The 16,843-nt window shown below is 55.1% G+C and overlaps 8 protein-coding genes across 8 annotated transcripts; 3 read left to right on the forward strand and 5 right to left on the reverse strand.

The window, feature by feature from the left end:
- Positions 1–1,895: 1,895 nt before the first annotated feature.
- On the forward strand, positions 1,896–2,424 carry M409DRAFT_63283 (uncharacterized protein; the record flags this gene model as incomplete). The annotated part of the gene is made up of 2 exons (XM_033815518.1): positions 1,896–2,067; positions 2,162–2,424. The coding sequence occupies 2 exons, from the start codon at positions 1,896–1,898 to the stop codon at positions 2,422–2,424; spliced, it is 435 nt and encodes a 144-aa protein (XP_033672540.1).
- A 512-nt stretch (positions 2,425–2,936) lies between these two features.
- M409DRAFT_50323 (uncharacterized protein) lies at positions 2,937–4,844 on the reverse strand (the record flags this gene model as incomplete). Its single annotated transcript, XM_033811506.1, has 5 exons — positions 2,937–3,239; positions 3,303–3,593; positions 3,689–4,087; positions 4,146–4,511; positions 4,572–4,844. The coding sequence occupies 5 exons, from the start codon at positions 4,842–4,844 to the stop codon at positions 2,937–2,939; spliced, it is 1,632 nt and encodes a 543-aa protein (XP_033672541.1).
- Positions 4,845–5,392: 548 nt separating this feature from the next.
- M409DRAFT_63284 (uncharacterized protein) lies at positions 5,393–5,963 on the reverse strand (the record flags this gene model as incomplete). The annotated part of the gene is made up of 2 exons (XM_033815519.1): positions 5,393–5,848; positions 5,907–5,963. The coding sequence occupies 2 exons, from the start codon at positions 5,961–5,963 to the stop codon at positions 5,393–5,395; spliced, it is 513 nt and encodes a 170-aa protein (XP_033672542.1).
- A 183-nt stretch (positions 5,964–6,146) lies between these two features.
- M409DRAFT_63285 (uncharacterized protein) lies at positions 6,147–6,635 on the forward strand (the record flags this gene model as incomplete). Its single annotated transcript, XM_033815520.1, has 1 exon — positions 6,147–6,635. The coding sequence occupies one exon, from the start codon at positions 6,147–6,149 to the stop codon at positions 6,633–6,635; it is 489 nt and encodes a 162-aa protein (XP_033672543.1).
- A 288-nt stretch (positions 6,636–6,923) lies between these two features.
- On the reverse strand, positions 6,924–7,277 carry M409DRAFT_63286 (uncharacterized protein; the record flags this gene model as incomplete). The annotated part of the gene is made up of 1 exon (XM_033815521.1): positions 6,924–7,277. One exon carries the CDS (start codon positions 7,275–7,277, stop codon positions 6,924–6,926), a length of 354 nt encoding a protein of 117 aa, XP_033672544.1.
- A 460-nt stretch (positions 7,278–7,737) lies between these two features.
- M409DRAFT_63287 (uncharacterized protein) lies at positions 7,738–8,856 on the reverse strand (the record flags this gene model as incomplete). Its single annotated transcript, XM_033815522.1, has 3 exons — positions 7,738–7,844; positions 7,900–8,752; positions 8,806–8,856. 3 exons carry the CDS (start codon positions 8,854–8,856, stop codon positions 7,738–7,740), a joined length of 1,011 nt encoding a protein of 336 aa, XP_033672545.1.
- Positions 8,857–9,138: 282 nt separating this feature from the next.
- M409DRAFT_50326 (uncharacterized protein) lies at positions 9,139–10,791 on the forward strand (the record flags this gene model as incomplete). The annotated part of the gene is made up of 1 exon (XM_033811507.1): positions 9,139–10,791. One exon carries the CDS (start codon positions 9,139–9,141, stop codon positions 10,789–10,791), a length of 1,653 nt encoding a protein of 550 aa, XP_033672546.1.
- Positions 10,792–13,321: 2,530 nt separating this feature from the next.
- On the reverse strand, positions 13,322–14,851 carry M409DRAFT_63288 (uncharacterized protein; the record flags this gene model as incomplete). Its single annotated transcript, XM_033815523.1, has 1 exon — positions 13,322–14,851. The coding sequence occupies one exon, from the start codon at positions 14,849–14,851 to the stop codon at positions 13,322–13,324; it is 1,530 nt and encodes a 509-aa protein (XP_033672547.1).
- Positions 14,852–16,843: the final 1,992 nt, after the last annotated feature.

A 16,843-nucleotide genomic window follows, 5' to 3' on the forward strand; every position in this document is an offset into this window, starting at 1 on the left:
GGCAACCGCTGGGCATCAGACTTGGCCTCCAATCGGCCTATAAGTGTGGCATAGATCATGAGCTGTTTCGCAAATAGGACGAAGCCGGCATGCTGGTTGATGGAAAGGGTTGTGTATACCCTCCTTCGCTTTCGAGTCCTACGCATGGTCATCCACATCAGCAGAGGCGACCAGCGACACTGGCTCGCCACTGGTAGGGAGACTCAGATGCTTTTGCTGCTGGGCATGGAGGCAGTGCTGTGTGGGATGCCTGGTCGTGTCTCGCCTTGAGATGGAATACACCGAGGTGGCGTGTGAAGAGTCAAGGTACGGCTCGCATGTACTCGGCCCTCACTCCTTAACCGACCGGCCGGAGTCGGATATGGAGACGGCTCCGGCGCGTGCTGAGCTGATACCGACCGGCTCTCAATGCGGTAGGTACAGGAGCGAGAGAGTGCTTACATTTCCAATGCGTTTGATGAAGAATGCTTGTTGTCATCACTACTGCTTTGATGTCTAGGGCTTTGATGTCTAGGTAACCTTTCGCAACGACATTCCGAAAAGACGAGGAGCAACCGACGAAACACAACACCATGCAGCGGTCTCGAAGAACATGGAAGCACGCCTCACTGGCAACAACAAAGAAACTCCGAGTAGGCATGTGAAGCCGACGACGGCGAGGCTATTCGAATGGCTTCCACGCGCGCTGTCAGACCAGAATAGTCGAATCAGCCACCGGCGATGCCAGCCATTGTCTTAGCTCTGCTATGAGACAACACCGACCATGAATCCGCAGGCCTCGATCGTGCAGGCTATGTCGTGCGACCTGGACGTGGACACATGTCAGGCCAGCGTCGGTTGCGAAGCAACGTCATCGCATAGACATACCCCAAGACTGTGGTTCTGGATGCTATCGATCAGCTATCTTGCACGCAGCCAAGAAACCGAGATCAGTTGCGGCTGCGACTCCCATCTTACAGCTGGTATGCAGAGCGAGCTGCCGAACATGTCCGTCACATGTATTCGTGCAGAATGCAAGACGGAAATTTCTCGCCGCCAGTTGACGTCGTGGGTCTGGGATGGTCAGTTGCGAGAGATGTCTCGTGAGCGAAGGACTGAGGTGCAGTGGAGGTCTTTCAGGTGAAGACTCGAGGTCACTTCGCATGCTCGTCGTTGCTTCCAGGACGGACGCGTGAGGTCGCTGTCCGTCTCCCATATCTTGAAGAGTCCAAGCCGAGGACCGCCGCTCGAATAGGTTGCAACAGCTGCTCGCAACGGGATGAGACGTCTTGGGCAAGTTCAAGGTAACCACCAAGGTAGGTCATCTCGATCGCCATATATCGAGTCGTAAAGCGCAACGAAGTGATTTCGCAACTCGAAGTAATGCTCAAAGATTCTCATCCATTATGACTGTTCGTTTCACTACGCAATGACAGAAGTGAAAGTAGGTGGGCATTTCATTGCAAGAAGTATCTGCCATGGTATTTCATAGCAGTAGTGACTGAAGTGAATACATGATCTCAGCCAGTCGACAGAAGTCTTGGCGCAGGCGACGTTTCCATAGAAACGCGACACGGGCATGCAAGCGGCCAGGGCGCCCTCCTGATTTACCACTACGACGGCCGCTTCACGGACTGCATCTCCTGCCCGCACAAGCAACATTGTTGAACAACACCGCCGCATCCAAAAAGAACATTCGATCCAAGCAAGAAGAAACACCGCAAACCCGAACCCCATACGAAGCAGCTCCTTTACAATGGTACGTGACTGAACCCCCACTCTCCTATTGGCCCGCGCCGAAAAGTCAACAACTCGAGGGCACCCCGTCACACACCACCCATAAGCAACACCTCCCTCCTTCCTTACAAACACTACACCCTCTCCCTCAATATCGGAGTCCAGTCACTAACGCGATCATGGCGGACCACCAGGCGCAATCCACCAACTTCAAGGAAGCCTTCTCCCTCTTCGACAAGCGCGGCACCGGCCGCGTCCAGCTCGTCTCGCTCGGCGACCTGCTGCGCGCCTGCGGCCAGAACCCAACCCTCGCGGAGATCAAGGACCTCGAGCATCAGGTCGGTGGAGAGTGTACGTGCCGCCTAATACCAAGAAACCCCCCCCCCCCCCCCAACAAACACCAGACCAGCCTTTACTAACCTGTGTATCTGTTGTCTGCGAACAGTCGACTTCGACTCCTTCACGCGCGTGCTCAACCGCCCCAACGGCTTCCGCGACCCCGGCGAGCCCGAGGAGTACTGCCGCGGCTTCCAGGTCTTCGACAAGGACCTGACGGGCTTCATCGGCGTGGGGCAGTTCCGCTATATCCTGACGAACCTGGGCGAGAAGATGAGCGATGATGAGGTGGATGAGTTGCTCAAGGCCGTGGATACGAGTAGTGGGGAGCTGAATTATATGGATATGGTGAAGATGATTTTGGCGAATTGAGTGAGAGAGATGGACGAGGGATGAGGGATGGGGTTGTGTGGATACTGGCGTATTGAGGGATGCTTGGGCTTGGGCATAGGCGAGGCGTTCAGAGGGAGTGTATGGGACTCTGCCAGGAGCTGTTTTGGGCAGGACTATGAGCGGATGCTGTATATCAGGCTCGAGGACCGCAAGTTGGGAGACCGCGCGAAGTCTCGCGGGCATGCACGCACGATGAGACTAGGGCAACGAATTCAAGACTTTCTGTATTACTCCTGATACTCCAATCGCCGCCACTACCTAGCACGTGCGCAGGCGCAGGCACAGACAGAGTCGGCCTAGCAGTAAACTCGTCAGACTCTCTGGGCACGCTGCTCAAACAGCGTCCTTGCTCCCAAAAGCATTCATTCTGAACAATCGAAACAGGCAAGATTGTCATGGGTTTCGGCTTACTGACAACCTGTTCAAACTCAGTATTCTCCTCATGTAACTTCGCCGTCAAAAGACTACTTACCAACACGCCCACTCGCCTCCTACTCATGATGATGCGTCATATTGAAGACCGCCTCAACGAGGAGACGCGGCCCCTCCTTGCACCAAAGGACAGTGGCCTTCTGCTCCTGAGTCAGGGCGCCGAACTCCTCGGGCGTGAGCTTGTCCGCGCGACCACAGAGGCCATCGTCGTTGGCGGCGTGCTTCTCCTCTGGCATCTCACTCACGTCGTCGGCTTTCTGGTTGCCCGAGGCGCAGACGGGGTAGACGCGGTTGCCGGCGGTTTTGGCGACCCATTGCGTGTGGCAGTCGCCTTCGACGAGGGCCGTGGCGACGGTGTAGTACTGTACACACACAGTCCGTCAGTAAAGGTTCGCTACATCGGGAAGGGGAACGTGAGTCCATACCTCAGGAGCATCCAACACAACCTCCTGCTCAATACATCTCGGGACCAGCACCTTGCGGGTGCCATTGAGGGAATCGATGGTCCACGCCTTGCACGCCGGGTTGCCGGGGAAATGCACATCGTCATCTTGAACGTACGTGATGCTGGGCTCGGAGGACTTCTTGGGGTCGGTGGGGGGGAGGAGCGAAGGGGGGTCCGGTCGCCTTGGCGTTGCCTTTGCCGGCGGGACAGTAAGGCCAGACGTCCGGGCCGTCGACTTTGACGGCCCAGTTGGACTTGCATTCGCCGGAGACTTGGGCGGTGAAGACGAGGTAGTGCTGTGATTGGAGATGTCTTGTTAGTGGAGGGGTTTGTTGTTGGGGGAGGTGGATGGGAGATGGGGCTTACATAGTAGGAGTTGATTTCTCCCTCGATCCAGTGGTGGCATGATGGGATCAGAATATCGTTGTGGCCTGCGGCATGAGAAATGACCCATTCGGTGCAGTACGACTCGGAACTCTGGAAATACTCATGACGGGAAACCCATTCCTGGTCCACGAAGGTCACATCGGGGCCAGAAGGTTGCTGCTGGCGACGGCGAAGCTTCTTTGCGAATTTGTCTTCGTCTTCGATTTCGCCTCCGTCTTCGGGCCCATGCGGGTCAGGGTAAACCGTAGTGGAGTTGTCGAAGCCGACGTCCGGAGTCGAAGCGCACTGAGCGTAAGCAACGTGGCCGTCGAGACGAGTGATGTAGCCTTTTGACGAGGTGCAAGTCGCCCCGAACTTGCCGGCGATGATCGTGTAGTTCTGGAGGAGATTCGAGTCAGCTAGACGCCCCGAGCAGGTAGCAAAAGGATACACTTACGTTCAACTTCTCGGCGCTGTCCTTCCACTTCCAGCACTCAGGAGCGATGCCAGCCGCAAATGCGACACCATCGAAACCACGATGAACGACCTTCCAGGCCGCACACTCCTTGTACGGTTCTCCAGCCTGCCAGGCGGTCGCGAGGATTTGCATGCTAGGCTGCTCGGGGTCGGAGCCGTTGTTGGAAAGGGGCTCATGCCAATCCACGTTCACGGGGAGTTCGTCGTTGAGGTCGGGCGCTGGGTCTTCCATGTCCATGCGAGAGGCGTCGTCCATGCAGATGGGCGAGACGTAGTTGTTCTGAACCTTGACCTGCCAGTTGCCGCAGCTTTCAGGCGTGCCTGAGGCGGGATAGACGATGTATTCCTTTTGCCACACATGTCAGTACGTACGATCGGATAGAAGGGTAACGAGAAAACCACTCACGCCGTCACGGGGACCCTGCTCCATCTGGAAGGAATTGCATCGCGCCTGCATCGTGGGCCAGTACTTCTTGCCGCCCTTGACGGTGTCCTGCAGCCAGGTCCTGTCGTTCGGTTCGACTCGCCACTCGAGGCACAGGCCTTCCCGCTGCTCGATCATGTAGGCGTTCGCCAACATCACTTTCTTCTCGTAGTCGTCTGCATGTAGCGTTGGCGCAGCAAGAGCCGCTTTCGAGCCCAAGAGGGCTGCGAGAGCGAGGGTGGTAGGAGCCTTCATCGCTGCGGTGGTGAGTACGGATGGACTTGCTTGAGGGAAACGGGTGTGGGAAACGTCTCATTTTTAAAGCTGCGAAATGTTTCTGGTCGACAAATTTCTTGCGAGAGCATGTTGAGTATGAACAGCTGTTTCGAGCAGTTGATGATAGTTCGACCTTCGCCGTAGGTGAGGAGGTGCCAGTGAGCTGGATGGTAATCAACTTTCGAGCCATCAGCGCTGTCGAACCACAGAATGTAAAGCTCAGGAACGTCGGTTGCGTTTGATTTATGTACATTTTTCCGGTGTTTCTTGCAGTCAAAGCTGGAATTCGAACATCTGTACGCGCGGACAGATCATCCCTGGGACATGTAGCGAATCTTGCTTCCAGCGTCAAGCATTCGATTTGTGGGCGGTTCCATGGCGCCATTACTGTGGTTGGGAGACGTCGAATGTAAATGAAGATGGATGTTCGTTTCCTGACATGGCATTGTCCTTCTCCATAGAGGCTGTAATGTGCTGGACATGGCCGTTCGCAACACATCGATTCTTCTCGTGCCCCCAACCACACCTCACAAATTCGCACCCTCACGATCCTTCTCCAACTCCTCCCTCAACCACCTCGCCTCCCTCTCCATCTCCTCCTTCCCCCTGGGTTTCCTATCCTCATCCCTCGGCCACTCCCTCTGATGCCTCCCAACATCCCCCTCCTCCCCCTCCAACCACTCATGCACCTTATCCCCTCCCCCAGGATCCCCCTTCGTCCTCGGAATCACATGGCAATGCACATGCGGAACCGTCTGACCCGCCGCCTCACCATCCTGCACCGCGACGTTGAACGCGTCCGCTTTGTAGACTCTCTCGAGCGTTTTCTGAATCCTCGTCACGGTGAGGAAGAGGTCGGCGATTTCGTCTTGGGTCAAGTCGCTGAGGCGGGCTTTTACGCGGAGCGGTGAGACGAGTATGTGGCCCGGTAGGAGCGGTTTGAGGTTTACGAGCGCGAAGGAATGGGGTGTTGTGTGGAAGACCTACCAATTCGTGTTCTTAGCTGGTGGTGTTGGCTGGGAGGGATTGGTGTCTGGGTACTTGGGATGTGACATTGAAGGGACCGAACATGATCGTTCGGCCTGGGAAGGGAGGCATCTCGTCTGAGGGTTGCTCACTCATCTGGTGATAGGTGTAGCGTGTGTGAACAGGAGAAGGTTATGAATAGTCGTGCCCATCACCTCGAAGCCGCGGTATCTAGAAATGACGTGCTCTTGTTGACAGCACAAATAAACCCCAACACCTCCCCCTCCCCTCCTCTCCGTCCCCTGAAACGCAAGAATGTCTACCCAGTCCACTGACATGCGCGCCGCCGCCGCCAAATTCTTCTCCGCATCCACCTTCGCCGTCGCCGGCGCCTCCTCCAACCCCGCCAAATTCGGCCACAAGATCTTCGCCTGGTACCTCGACCACTCCCTCCCCGCGATCCCGCTCAACCCCGCCAGCAGCACCATCTCCGTGCGCGGCAAAGACTACAACACCGTCGCCTCGCCCTCCAAAGTGCCCAATCCGAAAGACACAGCTCTGTCGGTGATCACGCCCCCGCCGGTGACGGCGAAGCTGCTGGAGGAGGCGAAGGAGAGTGGGATAAGCGCGGTGTGGTTGCAGCCCGGGACGTACGCGGATAAGGAGATGAAATATGCTCTGGAGAATTTCCCTGGGGCGGCGATTGGGGGGTTTGATGAGGGGACGGTTGGCGGGGAGGGGTGGTGTGTGCTTGTTGATGGGGATACCGCGATTGAGAATGCGGGGAGGGCGAAGGGAAAGTAAGAAATATCGGCAAGTTTGAGAAAGGGGTTGGGGTGCAGGTTCTCTGACATGTGGATAGGCTTTGAGCTGATGAAGGTGGAAGAGAAGGCGAACTCTGAGGCGGAGAAAGATGGATGGCGATCATACAGAACGTGAAGTCGGAATATCGTCTTGGCCTTACAGATACTATAGATGCCTCTCAGAGAGCAATACAATAGAGGCCCTGGAGCCGCGGATTTGATACCCATTATACAACGAAAGGTTCTGTGCCCTGCGACTCGAACACATTTCCGTCCCGTCTGTTATATCTCACTCACATCTAAACACCTCCTCCAACTCCCTCCACCATCCCCTGGGATCCATACTCCCCGTACTACCCTCTACAAAACTCTCCTGCATCCCGTCCGTCATAGCCCACCACCTCTGCACCTCCGGGTTGGCCTTCATCTTCTCCATATCTCCCTCGAAGTCACTTCCAGTATATTTCATGCTGGCGAACAACGTCAACGACGTCTCGTCGAGATAGATGGAGTAATCGCTGATGTTGCAGTCCTTGATTTGTTTGAGGACTGCGGGCCATACTGCTGCGTGGCATTCTTTGTAGGCTGGTATGGATTCGCGTTTAAGGCGGACGATTTGGGCTATGCGTTTGGGTTCTGGCATGGTGGGTTGTTGGTGGATTGGTCAAGTCGGACCAGGTGGGTTTGGGAGAGTTTATATGTGCCCGCTGTTGATTTTTGGAGCTCTCCCTGTTGATGGCTCGGTATAATGTTGTCCGAGGAGCTTCTCAAACTCTGGGCCAGATCCACCTTGAGACCATGTTTACTTGTGATCATGGAGCAGACGAGTCCACCAAAGAGTCCACTAAAGACCGTCACAAATGGATTCAATGGGTGGGCAGATTGCTCTGTTGCCTTTCCAAGATTCGTTTGCCTGAATGCTCTGGTAGCAATGATGCACATCGATTGTCCGACGTCGAGAAGCAGCTGAGTCCACGATTTCCGGAGCCTTGTTATAAACCGCTGTGTACATTCATCACGTTCGTGAGAGCGCGCGACCAGCGTCGAATAAGTGGACATGATCGTAGCATCACATCATAGAACTTTGATCCCGTCGATGGTCGTTATCCAAGGTAAGACCCAAAGATCATCGCCTTGCCGGTGTCGTTGAGAATCTGGCTCGCAGACTCTTCAAGCTTCAGGAGTAGATGAGTCGTTCGAATAACGATCTCTGCAGGTCATCATTAGCAATCGATGTCAAGCCACTCGTGTTTGATGGCACTTGCCTTCCAGATCGACTTTGTAGCTCACAGGAACTTCGATCTCGCTGGCGAACAAGACTGGATTCTCACGTCGCCATTTCTGCTCTTTCACCCTGAACTTGATCCCCACGTCTTCACCTCTCGTGTTGACCCAGAGGATATTTGGATCCTTCCTAGGCTCTATCGAACTTGTCACACTATCGGCTCTTGCTTTGCCTTTACTGATCGGACTTTCGGGCTCCTGATGTATCACAATGGGTTCGCCGTCCGTCCAACGTTTCAATTCACATTGCCGAGCCAGCCAGTCACGCCAGACACGGATTGTGCCATCGCATACTTCGACATATTTTACAAGCAGTCCTCGTGGTCCTAGTTTACCAAGATATGCCAATGTCTCCAGTTGCGAGAAGAGGAAGGACGCATCTACGGACACGGTACGGCTCACAGTATCGTTCCCGTCGCCTTTCCAGGCTGCTGCCAGGGCTTCGGGTGTCATGTACGTATTTGAACCTGGGATATCACCAGCAGGATGAGGTCTAGGCACGGATCTGAAGTCTGGCTCCTTGTTCACTGGACGAAATCGTGTGAAGAGTTGTCCCATCCGGCCGATTTGTCCGACGCTTCCTCCCGTCTTTTGGATGTCGTTGCTCAATTCTTCGAAGCAATCTGTCCCCAACGTCTTACAGAACACTTTTGACGTGGTCAACTTCGCCGCCGGTGGCCCACATTCGAGGTAGAGGGTGTGTTCATCGATGGTCGTTGCGATTTGAAGTCGGTGGTGGATGAGACGGAGGATGAGTGAGTGGAACTGATGGCATACTGGAGCGAATCCAAGGAGCTCTTTTGTTGGGAAAGTACTCAAGATTGTGAGGAGAATCTACGAATTGTTAGATCGTTGAGGAGTTGGTCGGAGGTGGAGGTCTGGGTTACTTCATTCGGGAGGCGAAAGATGCCTTGCGGATCCTGTGTCGACGTCTCCATATCTGATCGCTTCTTCGTGGTATTACTCTCTTTAGTGAGAACAATTGCGATGCGACTGCGTGACAAGTCAAGTCTCTTTATCTAAGGATGGACGGAGACCGATTACGGACGGAGCACGTGCAGCGCGATCTTAGCGTGTCGCTAGCGTCAAGCGCTGACCAGCTCGAGCGCGACTTCCCAAACCTACTCTCGACTTCACTTCGCCACAACCATTTCTCCGAGGTGTCCATACCAACACCAAGGACAAGGACGGCGGCTGTTTCAATACACGCAGCCGAAACCATGGCGGCACGCACCCGTGGCATGGCAGACCACGTCAAGAAACAGAATCCTCAACAGCACCCTCATGAAGTGAAGACTCAACACTCGAAAGAGGAAGTCAAAAAGTCACTCAAGTATGATCCCAAGGCCTTGAAGAATGAAGCACCGGCAAATACTACCGCCATCAGAGATCAGAAACACGACCTTGACCACAAAGGCTCATACGAGCAAGATGAGCTCAATGGTCGACCGGACCTCTATGGCACTAACTACAGCAGCACTGAAGTTTCTAACATGTCAGGTCAGACCAGACGTGATCCCCAAGAGACGCAAGAGGAAGAAAGCGTCGATGGATTTCATGAGGATGTTGGCAGTGAGGGATCCGACGCAGACGGTCCCGCTGATGGCGATGACGACAGTGAAGAAATTCTACGCGAAGCGCATCTCCAGAACTCCCAGATCCAGCCATTGAACACAGCTCGTCGAACTGGTAACTTTCCTCACACGGAGGGCGATACGTATCCCACATCCACCTTGGACCCGACGACTCCTTCGGACGCCAATGCAAGTCATCAGAACAACGACACTGGCCAAGCCCACACGGGATACTATGCTCCTCAACCCGCGCCGCAGATACCGACCCGAAGCCGAGGAACCAGACTGGCGCTCCCTAACAATGAGCAGCCACCACACGGCTGGCAGCAGCAGCATCAGCCTCCACAACAAATGCAGCAGCAGCCTCAACAGCTGGACGATGTGCCGCAGGCTGTGCGAGGCGGTCTAACAACGAATGCCGACACCTTGATCAGCGAGATCAGTAGTAGTTTCAACTATGCAAGAATGAGACCACTTGCGCCCCGCGATCAACACAACGCTGCTCGTGCGCAGCCACAAAGCGGTCCGGCACCCAATAGTATGCAGCCCAACAATCCTGGTTCCATAAGTGCCATCCGAGACGCACCTACAAGAGGTCCTGACCCAGCCAACGCACTAGATGGACAACCACGACACGTTCCAGAAATCCACAGGTCCAATACACCTCAACTTCAGAGCAAGCCCGCGAATGCAAAGACCGTTCACAGACGCAAGAGTGGGAATGCTCTGCCTGCCGCACAGACAGGGTATATCGAGCAGCAACAGGGTGGGAAACAACAAGTTGTCGCTGCGAACCGTGGTAGACCACAGATCCGCCAGGAACCTGTCCGACATGAAGAGCCTGCACCACAATCTACGCTGGACTTGGACTATGTCGAACCGGAATTGTATGACAAGACTTACGAAGAACTCAAGGAGGCCTCGTTCGATTCCGACCCCATGGCCGTCGAGTTCAGGTTCCACGAGAACGAGGCGAGGAAAGACTTGCCTCAGAAGCTACATTACGTCGGTGGGCTTTCACACAAAGACCAGGTCCGCTTCTTCGAGTCACTCAATATCGAGACCTGGGAGGAAGCCGGAGAGTGGTTTCTGCAGCGATTCGGCGACCTCACCGAGAAGCTGAAGGAGAATCGCAGAGAGAAGCGCAAGGAGATAGAGGTGTTTGAGGACGAGATTCGTGATCGCCACAATACTGTCGCGAAGAAACAGAAGATGACCACAGACGCGTTGAAGGAAATGAAGGAGAGTGGTGGGAAGGTGCTTCAGGGCACGCCGAGGAAGATTAGGAAGTCGAAGTGATCAATGGTTTTCATCGAAGGCCAGCCGTTGAGGATCGTGTCTGTGGTTCGATCTTGGAAGGTGTCGATTCAATCCGATGAGATAATGCTGGAGGACTGCCAAGATGAGTGAATGGCTTTATGACTGACGTTTTGGACGCGATATGACCGCATTTGCTGGCGCACTATACCCACTACCACGAGCAATCTCTTACTGTCTGTACAGTATCTCACTCACCAAACGACGTTACTACGATACCTCAGGTCTTCCTTCACTCATTTCTCCAACATGACGTCCCACATCACATAGCCGCCGCCTCGGCAAAGCCTTCCAAGCGACCATCTCCCCCATGTCGTTATCGGTACGTACATCGATCGCTTCTCGCCTCGACCATCACCGAAACGAAGACACAATGACGATCGAACGGCAGAAGTCCGAGAAACTCTACCTCGATTACGCTTATCTCTCCACACGTATATGCACGTCTGGCTTGGCATTTCGTGTATCGATGCAGATAGAGAAAGTCCGGGGAAACCCCACGCTTCTGCCAGAGTGGAGATTCAATGATGGAGGTGGAAGTGGACCAATGTCGACCCGGACTAGCAGCGAGATGTGGATGTGGAAAGTTGTTGCTGATGGGACTGGTTAGGGTGTTGAGGAGTCTTCTCGAACCAGTCATCATACCAACAACAACAATCTGATGTGACGAGCTGAACAACGTTCACGACCCCATGACGCACACCACATCGCGGAAGAAACACCTGTACGAAAGAAACAACACCAAAAAACCGTTGAGAATCACGAAATCGCACCATCGTCCATTGACCAAAAGCGTTGAGAGCCAGTTAGTCACACTCACACATACTAGTTCCAAGTCCAACAATAACAATTGGCTAATCTATCAGCCTGCGTAACCTCGCTCGTACTCTTCACACCAATGTGTGCGATGATCGGAAACTGGGGTTTTGTGGAGAAGCAGCAGATTTAGCGGTGACGGAAGAAATCCTTAGGCTGACTGACGGACTGACTGATTGAGTGACGGAGGACTGGAAAGGGAAATCCGTGGGTAGTCTCGTTCCTTCCCTTATCGATGGATTGCGCGACGGAGTCTAGGCTGGGCTACCTGCGAGGAATGAGAATGGGAGGTGTCGTCATTTTTTGTTTGTGGGAACGGCAGATAATTCTCCGCTGGGAGGGCTCGAGACGGGGGAATGACATGAGGTAGAGGCGGATCAGGACCTCAAACAACGATGACGATACAGATGGAGAATTTCCCCACGCACGCACATGCGAGGAGTGATGAAAATCCGGGGTTGGAGATGAAGGGTGGGAAGTTGGAAGCGGCGCGGAGGAGATGCGTGGGAAAAGGCATGCGTTTCCGGCGAGGCTTTGTTTGACACCGGAAAGACTTCTCCTTCTCCTTATCTTCATAGATAGTAGTGTACGAGAAACGAAACTAATCTCCCCATCCCATCCTCATCCTCAACGAAAGCACGCTCATAATCTCCAAACCAACAAAACCAAACCCAAGCGACCCGGCAAAGATCCCAACCCATCCCATCCTCCCATCGGACATCGACCGAGAGTCCCGAACTCCCCATCCCAAACCCCAGCTTTTTCCCTCTTGGCCTTTGCCTTCGCCCGAGCATCCGCGGTTCTCACATGTAAGGCACACGCGCGGCGGGAAATGGCGGAGACATGGGGGTTTTGTTGGAGCCATTGGATGATTTGATGGCATTGCTGGAACCAACATTGCGAACACGTAGCCCTCAGCGCTCGCTCGCTGATGAGCTGACAATGGAAAGGACATCGATTGTATTGGTGTAATCGTGATGCTTATTATTATTGTCTGTATGCAATGCGATGCGATGCACGCCTCTCATCAGCCGATTCGGTACTGTAGTGTCTGTCAGAGATAGAAGACCAAATGCATCATGTAATCGTGAAACACATCGAAAACCCTTCTTTCATCGATTCCATCGTGTGGAGAAAGAGGGTGGAGCAGAACGCGTAGGCGAGAAAGTGGAGAGAAGAAGCGGAAAGCGAGAAAGAGAGACATGTGATGTAGCTGGTGTGGTTGTGTGGGTTGTGACAAAAATTCATTTGGCACCACCACTATGGCGTGCGCGCAGTAGACTAGAGAGCAGAGCATTCCATTCGCCGCAGTAGTAAAAGCAGAATTGCCAGTCGCCAAAGTCCGACCGCTGGTATCTTGGGAGCCTGATTTGTCGCCATAATATCCCCATCGCCATTCTATTTCATCGAGAAAAGGAAGCAAGCAAGCAGCCCAAACCCGAGCAAGTCTCGCGACCCTGCGGTTGTTGATTTCCCCATTTCTTTGCCCCATTTCGCCCATTGTTCGCCGGTGTCCTATCTATATTCGCTGAAACTCCTCGCCGCATACAAAAACGCAAAAAGCAGACGTTATCCCTTGTCGAACAATTCGTCCTCGCAACAAAAGTCTCCAGCCGTTACCCGTGTCGTTGCAGTACAGAAGTAGAGTCTATCAGTCGCTTGTCCTGTCCTTCCGTGTATATTGTCAGGGTCCGGTCTATAGTCGCTCCTGAAGGTCGTTCCCAGCTTCGCTCTGGCGGGCACTGCTCTGACCGCTACTGGCGCCACTGCCGGGATTGACCAGCTCCTTGACGGTGTAATTCGATTCTTTCGCCGGGGCTACCATTGGAATTGGCAGTTTACGCTGCGCACCATCCCCTGCCTCCATAATCTCACTAATCCTCAGCCCGCTATGCTGTGCTGGTACGTAAGGCTGATGTCCGTCAGCTGATGGTTCGACGGGCGCAAGAGCTGGTGGTGGCTGATGCGCAAGCGAGAGATGGTGCAAAGTCGGTAATTGCACACCATTGTGGAAGAATTGTGGTCGAAGTCGTGGAGAATGCGACGGTGTCGCTAGTGGGGTATGATCTGGGGTGGGTGAAGCCGAGGCGTGAGAGAATGACGGCGATGGCGGCGCCGTTGATTGAGGAGAGCCTGGTCTCGACTTCTTTGCGGGCCGGTGGTCGTCGTCTTCATGCGAATGCGATCTTGACATTGGCTGAGAAGTTGGATTCGACGAGTAGTGGTATGATGACAATGACGGCATCCGGCCTGTATGGTATGGGTGATGGTAAGGGTGCGATGGGTAGTTATGTCTTGACGGTAGCGAGAGATGTTGGTTGGGAATCGAGGTGCTGTTCTCGCGCTCAACCTGAGACGCAGCAGTCGCAAGCAGGTTGATGTCCATCGGTCTGTGGTTGTACCCATTGCCCGCTGCGGGGCTAATATCGCCGCTCACATTGCGAGTGATGTAGGACCCTGGTGTACTCGAGTACGTCGAGGCGTACGAGTGAGGTGGTGAAACGTTTGGCGAGTTGAGTTGCGAGCTGGGGGCCGACTGCGTGGCCTGTGCAGGTGGAGGAGGTGGCACCTGTTGCTGCTGAGGTGGGGGCGGTGGCATGATGGGGTTGACCTGGCTCGGAGTCGACTGGTTGAGATGGCTCATTGGGGTGATCTGGCCCATCTGGACGTTCATCTGGTTCATCTGGTTGAGTTGACTGAGCGGGTTCATTTGGTTCATCTGGTGCAGCTGATTGATCTGCTGCTGTAGGGCGTTGTTGTCGTACATGCCCGCTTGCACTGCTGCTGCCGCGGCTGCGGCGACATGCTGCTTGTTGCCGCGACGAGAGTTGGGGTTGTTGTGAATGCGAGAATGGCGGGTCAATTCGTCGGATCTGCTGAAGCGCTTCGTGCAGCCAGGGAACTGGCAGGCATGTGGTTTCTCGCCCGTGTGCGTTCTGATGTGGCGCGTCTGATGTTCGAGACGGTGGAAGGCCTTATCGCACAACGGGCACTTGTACGGGCGCGGGAGGTCGGGGCGGTGCTCGTCGTTGTTCTGCATGGCGACGCCCATCGCCGGCATCGTCATTACGGAACCGGCCATGGGGGTGGGCGACGACGACTGCGAGGACGCTCCGTTGGTGGTGGTAGGTGGTTGCGACTGCGCTGGCGGGGGCGCGGCGGTGGAGGGCGTCGAGTGTTGCTGAACCTCTGCGTGGTGCTCGGGGTTCAGCAGCTGCGAGAGCATGTGAAAATGGCCAAGCCTGGCAGCGGGCGTGGGCGGCGGGCGAGGCTTGGATTTATGGGCGGACTGATGCCGTGCGACCGATGCGCGGGATGGTGATCCGGGGGCGGTGACGTGTGGACGGCGCCAGGGTGCGGAGCAGAGGCAGACGAGGAGCAGAGAAGGCGAGGTGTCGGGAGGGCGGCGACGGTGACGATGGCGCGAGAAAAAGATTGGAAGAGGTGTCGGGAAGCGCAGGAAAACAGCGACGCTGGCCTCTGGCACTGTGGGGTTGATGATGATCGGGCTAGCGCAGCGTGTGGGCGCCCACCCTGCCTGCACAGGATGAAAGCCGGGATTATTGGATGCGCTGCGTTGCCTATCGCCCCTTTGCCGTTCCTGCGTCTGCGTCACCCTCTCGCCCTCTTGCGCCCAGCTCTGATCCACGAGTTTCGCCCCCAGCGGAGCGCCGGCCCTGCGCGCGAGGGATGGAGGCAGTCAGCGTCCCACACCCGCCGCCCAAGGCCAGGGACAGGCTGTGGCGCAGGCGCTGATGCACGGCCGTGGTTGCGACACGTTCGGGGACCCCAGAGTCGTCTGGGGACCAGCAGATCTCGCCTGCGCGTGGCCTGCGAGCGAGCGCCGTCTGACGGTCGCCGATTCGTGTCGACGTGGCCAGCGACTCGTCGTCCACGTCTCGCGCCCGCCTGCCTCTGACAGCGCTCGTTTCGACGCAGCAGCGCAGCGCGGCCTTGGTCGGCGACTCTTCTGCAAAGGCCAGCCCAGTTGCACCGAATGGCGGAGCGGAAGAGTGGGTCGAGCAGACTCTGGCTTCTTCGGTCCGCGCAGAGATTCTCTTTGCAGACTCCGTCTGCCACTGCCGATATAATTAGCAGGCCCGTCTGCGGGTACCGCTTGGTGGAATCGGGTCGAGAATTTTGATTGACTATTGTCAGTGCTCTTTGCACAGCCTGTGACACCGAGGCCGCGCCAGGAAACACGCAGGTGGTGGGAAACGGCTCCCGCAACGGACCGCACGACTCGTCTGCAGATCAACTGTCTGATGATTGCGAAGCCGAAGCGTGTGTATCACAAGCCAAATTAGACGTGCTCTTATTTGAGTCTGTTGAGACCGGGGCGGCGAGGATGGAAAGTCATATGCTATGTAGTAACAAGGAGAGGCGCATGATGGAACTCCCCAGGTCTCCTCCCGCCGCAACTCCGTGCCAACAGCAATCGTTCTCGCAATGCCGTGATCAGGGAGGAACGATTGCAACATGTGCCTGCGTCAAATCATGGCCTGACCTGGTGCATGACGTTTCTGGAACTGCCCGTGGGGAAAGTCCCAAACGAGGCCGATACCGATGAAGAAGATGAATTTGTACAACCATCCTCTTCATCAACAGCATTTCCCAAGATATGTCAACCACATCCATGCAAGCAAACGACTTCGACATCATGCTTGTGGTCCTCGTCTGCTCGAGCGTATAGGAGAAGGCAACGCACGATACCTATTCGTCCAGCAGTTGACTTGACCATGAGACGAAATTGCTTCTTCAAGATGTGGGAGGTGAGGCCTCGCGGTACATGTCTACATCCCACGACGCCGCACACGCGCAGATAGCAAGATGGTTTACAGCTCGTCTACGCTTTACCTTGTTGATGAAAGATACTGCTGCTGCCGTCTGCACTCTGCAAGCCAATCTACGGGTCCAGTGCTTTGGGCCGTCGATCCCTCTCCACTACTGTAGGAATCACACAATAATTGCATACCGTTCATTTAGGCCGTGATTTGGAACATCATCGGCAGCTGTGCTGTCAGACAACATCGTCCCCATCCAGAGGTCGTTCTGGCCGCCTAGCTGCAGGAGAAAGGGCAGATAGAGATGGGAAGTTATCGCAACCGCCGGGAATCTCACGAACCACAAGCCGCAAAACGCCATGTCAAGCCACTGCCGGGCGATGTGGAAGGTGGCTTGTCGTCTTTTCTGGAATACCAACCGAAGGCCGTCCACC

The sequence above is a fragment of the Zasmidium cellare genome (genome assembly GCF_010093935.1).
Source record: "Zasmidium cellare ATCC 36951 unplaced genomic scaffold M409scaffold_4, whole genome shotgun sequence".
Lineage (NCBI taxonomy): Eukaryota > Fungi > Ascomycota > Dothideomycetes > Mycosphaerellales > Mycosphaerellaceae > Zasmidium > Zasmidium cellare.